Source organism: Juglans regia, chromosome 4 (genome assembly GCF_001411555.2).
Source record: "Juglans regia cultivar Chandler chromosome 4, Walnut 2.0, whole genome shotgun sequence".
Lineage (NCBI taxonomy): Eukaryota > Viridiplantae > Streptophyta > Magnoliopsida > Fagales > Juglandaceae > Juglans > Juglans regia.
In genome coordinates this window covers 6,855,663-6,864,700 of record NC_049904.1, presented here as the reverse complement: position 1 = coordinate 6,864,700, position 9,038 = coordinate 6,855,663, and the positions used below count along the sequence as shown (strand labels likewise).

Genomic DNA, 9,038 nt, shown 5'->3' with positions numbered 1-9,038 from the left:
AAATTTTTTAATATATTTTTAAAATTTTTTTTGAGTTTATTCTTTTTAAATTATTTTAAATTTTCTATTCATTATTTATATAATAAATATTTGATAAAAGAAAAAAAATAATAATTAAAAAAATGTAGAGTGTGGAGTGTGAGGATGTTGTAAAGATTTATTCATATATACTACTAATTTTCCTCATATCTCACAAGAAAATAAATTATAGTATAAAAAAATAGAAAAAAAGAGATTTTAAAGGGCTATATTTTTACTTTCTGAATTATTATTGAATACAAAACATATATATCTATTTATAGAGAAATTACGTTGAGATAAGATAATATAAATATTTTAAATATTATGAAAAATCAAATCAAAAGCATATTAAATCTAAATGATTTGATAATTATGAAAATCAAATTGATTTAGTGTTCATACCAACTGAGTGAAGATATCTAAAAGATCGATCATGACTGGGAAATAAACTTTTCTAGAATTCTCCTAATTAGTCTCTTGTATCAACGTCATGAATAATATCGTATGTCACCAAAGATCAAGCATATATGTTAATTGATAGCCTAATTCTGTATATAGGAAACGTCATTGACATATAACGTACAATGATGATGTGGTTTTTGCATCTTGTCTTCATGATTTTTGAATTCCTTGTTTTTTGAATGAGCCAAATATAAGAGAAACAGATCATAGAGTCGAGTTTGAACACATATTCGATCATGTCCAGTGTCTTCCAATAAGGGCAGCATGGAAGATTAAAATTTTGCTGAGAGCTGATAGAAGTACTGATCATGAGATGCAGCACATGGATGGATTCATCCTCTCATGAAGACGTACAATGTACGTGTGCTGTACTCAGGCTGCTTTAAAGGGCAATGAGTTTGTCAGTTGGACACAGCATTTGTTTTTGAATAAATCTTTTACAATCTCTTCCCACTCCACATTCTTAATTTTTTTTAATTTTTATTATTTTTTTTATGAAATATTTATTATATAAATAATGAATAGATTTAAATTTTCTATATTTGACTCTTTTGTTTTCTTACACTTAATTAATTCCTCTACCATTAACTGATTATTATTTATCAATAAATAAATTATTCATTTTTATTGTAGTTATGAACTCGTCCTTAGCTACCCTTTGGCTTACCTCCAAGCATTACGCGGGTTGACGACTAGTATTATAGTATAAAGAGAAATATTTTAACTACAAAAAAATTACAGCAAAATAAATTTATAAATTGACGTGATTTGATACAGTACTTCATATTCTAAAGTTACTTTTAATATAAAATAGATCTAATACATTAAGTAAAATCACGTCAATTTGTAAATTTATTTTTATATAATTTTTTTTATATTTATAACAGTTCTCTAATATAAATACAAGGCAAGCAAATGGGACTTCTTATTCATTTTCTTCCTCAACTTGTAAGGAAGAAAGCTTAAGAGCCCTGTATGCTCATCGTGTAGTATCTAGAGCTCTCTGGACTTCCATGATGTAAGTTACGTGAGTTACGTGAGTAAGTCTCATTTATTTATGAGTAATGATATACTTACAAATTTTTATTAATTATTTTACTACTCATTTTACAATCAATCAATACAATCATGCATCTTCATTAAAAAATATTCTCACTTTTACCTAACTACCGTCAATTTCACATAGAGTTATAAGAGAATGTTAAGGTAATCATTTTCCTTTATTTATCCTATATAATTACAGTTATTTCCTTTGGTCCGAAACTTGACAACTTTCACTAGGGCAGGTTTGGTAATCAAAACAAAACATAAAATTCTCATCTCATCTCATCTCATCATTACACATTTTTCAAATCCCTATACAAAATATAATAAACAATTTAACTTTTTCAAATCTCAATTTAACTTTTTCAAATCTCAATACAATAATAATACTAAAACATAATATTTTAAACACTAAAATAAAACACAAAATTCTCATCTCACCCCCCAAACCTACCGACTCCATCAATTTCGGGCCATACCAACAACTGTTGACCATTTCATCCAAAAAAATGGGTCAACATTGTATATGAATGAAGACGATAATGGCTTAGCTCATCTCACAATCATTCACCAAATGTGATCTATTGCAAAACATCACATAATTATCTCGCAAGTTGGCTGATGACGAACCTCAACTCAAATCCATCACCCCTCGTGGAACTTATTTGCAAATAACAATATATCACCATCTTTACTATTCCAAAATTAATACATAAACAAGGCTGCTAGTTTCTTTATCTACCATACGAAAAATGGTTTTTGCAAGTCTAGGATATATAAGTTGTAAAACCTCAATAGAAGGCTCAAATCACATGATTTATACTTTAAAAGGACTAGTCAATGATACAATTAGAGTCTATTGGAACCTTATAAAGAGTAAGAACATCTCTTTTTCAAGCAATATGAGATCTCATACACCACCTATATTTATCCTTATCATATAGGGTATCACAATCTCTCTCCCTTAAATTCCCGACATCCTCGTCGGGCCAGTCCATTGTAAGTGGCAGGACTCAAGTCCCACATTTCTAGTTGAGATAATCTCTAATACCATTTGTAACGCCCCATTGAAAGGTCCAAACCACATAACCTAGATTATAAAATGACTAGTCAATTATGCAATTGGAGTTTTATTGGAATCTTATAAAGAGTAAGAATTTCTCCTTCCTAAATAATATAGGATCTTATACACCACCTACTCTTATCCTTATTATATGAGGTATCATATAAGCAACATGTAGACCACTTGAAAAGAAGTATGATTCACTTAAAAAATCTAATTATATAAAATGAGTTACTTTTTTAAAATAAATTACACGAAACTTGCATGCTATAGATTTGTACCATGGTTACTCCCAAAATACATAAGCTTGAAAGTCTAACATGCATTTAAACCAACCTACCTATGTTTCTCTCTCTCCCGGAAGGAAGTGATATATTTTACAATATCCTTAACTATATGTGTATCAGAAATAAGTGGGATCGCGCTGTGCCGAAGAAGCTTATACCCATTCCGTTTCATATCTTATCTTTGCCATTCCCCAACTTGTGGGGTCTTGACTTCGAGAACTTCGAAATATCACTGATCAAGCACAATCCTCACTTAAGAAATACAGAGAAAGACAGAACTTTTATTTATTAACTTTGAATCATGGCATGCATATTCGTACAGTTTCGTATCAAGACGCAACACTATAAAGAGTGAATGCACTGAATGGTACTGCAGCAGCCAGCAGTACTGCTGAAGGCAGCAACTTTCATATATTTACGGTATGCGCTTTAAGAAAAAAAATATAGTTCACTGCTTTTTTTTTTATACCGCTCACTTCTTAGCTACCCATCACTTCAACCATTTAATGCTCCAAAATAGCTATAAAAATCTCACTTTCTTGCTAGCATCCCCATCCCCAGATCCCTCTCTGTCTGTACTCTCTCTCTCTCTCTCTCGCTAAACATGAAGATAATGAAGGGAAAGATCGTCAGGGCATGCACGAACAAGTGGAGAAAACAGAGGAGTAAAGTCGTACCTTGTGCAGCTTGTGAGTATTGCTGTCAATGGGTTCTTTGGCCTCCAATACTTGAAGAGAGTTCTATTCCAAAAGATGTCCCAAAGGGTCACTTGGTAGTCTACGTGGGTGAGAACTACAAGAGGTTTGTAATCAAAATAGCCATCCTTAATCATCCATTCTTCAAGGCTTTGCTGGATCAAGCACAGGATGAATATGATTTCACTACTGACTCGAAACTCTGCATCCCTTGCGACGAAAGTCTTTTTCTCAGTGTTGTTCACTGCGCTAGCTTTCCTGACGATCGGAAGATCTCTGTGTGTCTTTGTCTTTAGAAGTTCATGCTCAGGACCACGGCTGGGACCGGAACTTGGGAAATTTTGATTGATTCGGGTCGTGAAGAGAATGCATGCTGATATGTACCCTAATATGTTTTATACCATGTAGAATTGTAACATAATTTTTATCTAGATCTCACTATTGTTTATTCAGTTTTTTGGGGTCGGTTATATAATCTAATTTTAATATGGCATGCATTATTTTGAAAGATATTCTATTCTCTAAGTGTAGAACACAATATCCATATCACTTAAATGATAAGATTTGATTTGTAATATTCATATTTTAAGATTTATCTTCTAAATCAAATTATGTTATGTAAGCATTTTACTAAATGTGTTCTCCGATTGACTTGAGATTAGAATTTTTCTTATTTTGAATATGAAAATCGGTTTGTTCTTGAGTACTAAAAAGTTGTACATCTAATTTATCATGACATGTATAGTCAAATCCCATATCATTATAAAATTAAAGCTTTTTAAGTAATTTTAATTAATAATATCTCAATCTCTTGAGAGGAGAGTGCCACCTCAATTAATTACTTATGGGTCTGTAATTACCTAGTCTTGCATCCAAGCCCGATCAATGAACAAGCATAGTAAAAATTCTGAATTCTATAAGTCTGTTTAGCTACACAATTATTTTCAAGTAATTTTAAATACAAATATTTTTAATTTTAATTTTTTAATTTTTTCATCTAATTTCGCTAAATATCCAAACAGGCCCAACGTGTTTTTCTTCGAACAAACACATTGAACCAGTTGAACTCAACCACCCCATTGCCGTAGTGTCGCGTGAACGTGCATCCACCACCTCTATGCTCGACGCTTCCTCTCTTTTTAAGTGGTCACTCCTCCCCCATGGGGTAATGTTCCCTCTTCCCCTCACTTGTTCTTTTATTTGTCTCTGTTTCACCAAATGAATTAGGAAATCAAATAGACATAATTTGGAAAAAAAAAAGAATTATACGATGTTATATAAAAATAAGGAAAATGTTACAGACCCCGCTCGTTGATCCCGTTTTCTCTTCCCGTTTGACATGGCCGCTCCACGTTGCACTGCTTTAACTTTTTTTTCCCACGTTGCGTAAAACACATCCCCCCCCGAGCTTGGTCTCCTTCTCTCCAGCCCCCTCGTTTTCGACTTCGCCTCCCAGCCCAATTGCAGATCGACATCGACTTCGCCCCCAACCCCATGAGTTCATCTCCCTTCCCCTCCATCTCTGACCTCATCTCTGACCGTGGACGAAGCAAATTTTTATTTCTCTTCCCGCTTGGCATTCTCCTTCTCCCCATCCCCATCGAGTTCGCCCTCCCTAGCCCCATTGAGTTTGTCCAACCCAGCCCCACGAGTTCATCTTCCTTCCCCTCCATCTCCAAAGGAATCTCCGACCGGCACAAGGTAATTTTTTTTTTTTTTTTTTACCTCAGTTTCCCCTGCACCGGCCGATCTCCACAATTTTTTATTTGTTTCTCTGAAATTTGCTTGGTCTTCTGAGCGGTTTTAAAATGTTGTTGTTTGATATCCATTTTCTATCTCTAGAATTTTTTTTGTTCATTTCGTCTCTTTGTTGTTTTTTTACCAAGTGCAGTGGAATTTTGCAAATGTTGATTTTTTAGTGGGAGTTTGTTATGATCCTTGCTATGAGTCATTCTATTGTACTAAGGAAGGGAATGGAAATTGAATGATGGATACAACTGTGAAAACAGGGAATGCAACTGAAATGTTTGTGAAAATGCGTAGGAGAACCACAAGTTTGTATTGAACCACAACCGGAATTAAAATTCATGCTCTTCAACATGGGTTATTTATGGGACGTTTCCCATTGTTCTAGTTGCAATCAAAATACAAAGTAGATGTCTCAATAAGTTTCAGCAAACCTCTTTTAACTATTGGTATGTATATTTCAGCAAACCTGCTTCCAAAGAAACCACAGCAAAGAGGTATGTATATTTCATAATACTATTTTAGTTGCTTATGGATACGTTGGGATACATGTATATGTCATTGATCTTGCTTTTACATGATTTGAGTTCCTCCCGAGAAAGTCATGAAAAGTGGACCCCAATTACTTCATGAAAAACTGATTATGGGATCTTTAGTCACAGAAATTTGGAAGGTTTTATGTACTCTCACAGACTGCCACTTTGCATGATTTGTATTACCACGGTGATCTAGTATTCATAACAAGTGCCTCCATTTCATAATGTATTGATTATATTATATGTTATCACAGAAGACAAGAAAAGCACCAGCAGAATGATAGCTCCTCAATTTGCTGATATATATAAATGCATGTCTTTGTACAAGCTTGTTGATAGTTCTCGTGTCTAGTTTTGGAGTTGTCTTATTTTTTGTCCCACAAATTAAGTACATTAGATTATGATTATTGTTCCAGTTATGACCATTGACGCAATTTTGGATTATATTATCGAAATCATATGTTACAATTGTTAATGTTAATCACTTAAGAAATGTTGATTATTTCTCCTTTGACTTTCTACTTTTGAAGGGGCCTTATAGAACAATAGAACAATATTGACACAATGTCTGAAGCACGTAGTAGCACTAGTAATTAAGGCTGTGCATCCGGACCGGATTTTTATCCGGTCTGGTTTTCGATCCGGTCCGATCCAAAAACCAGATATCCGGTAGGATCCGAGCGGTTAACGTTATTAGGTGGTTAAAATAAATTGTAACCGCCCAGATTCGGACACGAATTTGGTTTGGCCATGCGGTTACCCGTGACCGCACTATTTAAAGAAAATTACATTAGTTCATCGAAACATTTTTCGTCCCTGCCTCCAGTGATTTCCTCGGTCTCTCCTTTGCTCTCTCTGGCCAAAACCCTAAGGCAAAAGCTAAGCCGTTTTCTCCCTCTCTTCAGTCTCGATCATCTCTCCCTCTCTTTAGAGTCATCAGCACAGATCCATCATGGCATGGTGTCCAGGTTCGTCGACGACCAACTCAGAAGATGAAGCTTAGAGGGGTAAACTACTGCAAGGGTTCTTAGTCGACAGATACATATGATATGGTGCCCTGAGAAATTCCTAAAAACAGAGAGGTTCAAGCACTTTGTGCTTTTCAAGTAACCAAATATATGGGCATTGCAGAGGTCGAGCACCTTTGCTGCTTATCCATGTTAAGATTCCCCATTTGTGCTCTTGGTGATGTACACGGGGTCTGTCTTCTCCCCTTTCTTTTTTCCATCTTATTTGATTTCTTTATCTCGGGCCTCTAATTTATTGTCTAGGTTTTGTTTGTGCCGTTAGATTTAATGGGTATTTCCTGTATTTCCCATATCTTATTGATGTTTTCCATACACCCATGTGATGAACCACCCAATATGCTTTCTAAAAAACATGAGTTTTAGATGTAGTTTGCCTAGATCTGGGTTTAATGTGCTCAGATTTGGGTTCTTGATAATCTTTTGGGTTCTAGATGTAGTTTGCCCATATATGGGTTTTGTGTGCCCAAATCTGAGTTCTCGATAAATGTCTATAGGTATTTTTTTCTATAAATTTCTTGCACTGACTTATGTTCAAACAATGAAACATGCTAATATTGTAGTGACTTGTCTATGGTGCTTGAGGATCTAGATCGGACAATGAAACATGCTAATATTGAAGATGGAAAGCATATAGCAAGGTAATATTATATACTCTGCTTGTTAGGTATTCTGTTTGGGTATTCATAAGTTGACATTGGACCAAACTTCTTATAATATCTTAAACCATGTCAAATGATTACCAAGTGCTTGCTTTGGATGCCTTTCTGTTAGATTGTTGCACAATTTACAGCTCTTAATTTCTCTTTGGACAAGTGAGAGCAAAATAAAGTTCCAGCATAATGTTTTGATATTTAAATAGAATGTTGTATTTTGTTTTCATATTGAATTTGAGTCATTCACCTTAATAAATACTACCTTTCGTCTTGAGGAACTATTGAAAGCTCCATTGGTTTTATGGTACTGGATATATATATATATATATTTATATGCTTTTGATCAAAAGAGGGCATAATCTTGTACTCATTCCCCTGGTCACAGATAAATTTCAATGTGTTCTTTCAGACAACCCAACAAGCTTCTTCTACAATCACTTCTACCTAGAAGCTTCAGTTGCAATCTAAATCCATACAAAATTGTGTTCTTATGGAGAGATCCTTCAAACAATGGAGCTACCTCCAAATCTGCAAGATGATGGCTCTGAATTATAGGAGGCATTTCTAATTTGTTCTTTGTTAAGTTGATGTTTTGCATTATGATGTAAACAACAATGTAATATGCAGTGTATTGTGAGTATTGATATCTGTTATTAATTATTTTTTTTTATAAAAATTTGAATGGCCAATAAAAAGTTTAAAATGCCTATAAAGATATTCATTATATAAAAAAATGCTTATAAAAAATAATAAACATAATGACCTATTAAAAAAAGCCTTTTAAAAAGTGTTCAAAAGATTTTCTTTTCAAGGCTTTAAAAGTGTTTAAAAAATTTCTTTTTTTTAAGGAAAAAAAAATCCTTTTAAAAAAGTGCCAAAAGCTTTTTTTTTTTTTTTAAGAAAGTGATAAAAAGGATTTTAAAAAAATCCATTTAAAAAGTGTTACAAAAATATTCAAAAAAGAAATCCCAAGATTACAAAATTACAAAATTACAAAATTTTGACCAAGATTACAAAACAAGTATAATTAATGATCTAAACACGTCATTGTGACCAAGATTACAAATTTGTCTCATGGCGTCTACCAATCATGAAGCACTGAAATCCGATGAAAAGCCTCCGCAGTGTTGTCCTATAGGAGCATAAAAGAAAATGTTAAAAGTGGCAACGCAATTCACTAAAGATATTACCAAAATAATTTAGTTTTTCATTATATGTGAATGATGAGCAGTCGAAGGAGTTGAAAAAAATTCTGGCGCATGTGTCTAAGCTTGACTTTGTTGATCCTAGTGTTAAAATTATAATTTAGAAATAAATTAAATAAGAAATAACAAAACATTCAAACTAAGTGAATCATAAATTTAGTCTACAACATTAATAAAAACAAACCTCAGCGATATGATTCACTTAGTTTTTATGGAGGGCATGACAGGTAGAGTATTGAGAAATCTAGTACTAAATTTCGTACTACGTGTCATGCCCTCCATAAAAGTAATTGTATCA

General features: G+C 33.4%; 1 protein-coding gene and 1 long non-coding RNA gene across 2 annotated transcripts; both read left to right on the top strand.

Moving 5' to 3' along the window:
• The first annotated feature begins 3,481 nt into the window (after positions 1 to 3,481).
• LOC109013770 (auxin-responsive protein SAUR50) lies at positions 3,482 to 3,868 on the top strand. The gene has a single exon (XM_018995969.1). The coding sequence runs from the start codon at positions 3,482 to 3,484 to the stop codon at positions 3,866 to 3,868; it is 387 nt and encodes a 128-aa protein (XP_018851514.1).
• A 1,112-nt stretch (positions 3,869 to 4,980) lies between these two features.
• LOC109013765 lies at positions 4,981 to 8,183 on the top strand. Its single transcript, XR_001999629.2, has 4 exons — positions 4,981 to 5,273; positions 5,783 to 5,815; positions 7,443 to 7,520; positions 7,921 to 8,183. It is a non-coding gene; the product is annotated as an uncharacterized LOC109013765 (long non-coding RNA).
• Positions 8,184 to 9,038: the final 855 nt, after the last annotated feature.

What these genes read in the sequence shown, in the direction of transcription:
- LOC109013770 (XM_018995969.1), top strand. Translation starts at nt 3,482, where the DNA reads ATGAAGATAATGAAGGGAAAGATCGTCAGGGCATGCACGAACAAGTGG.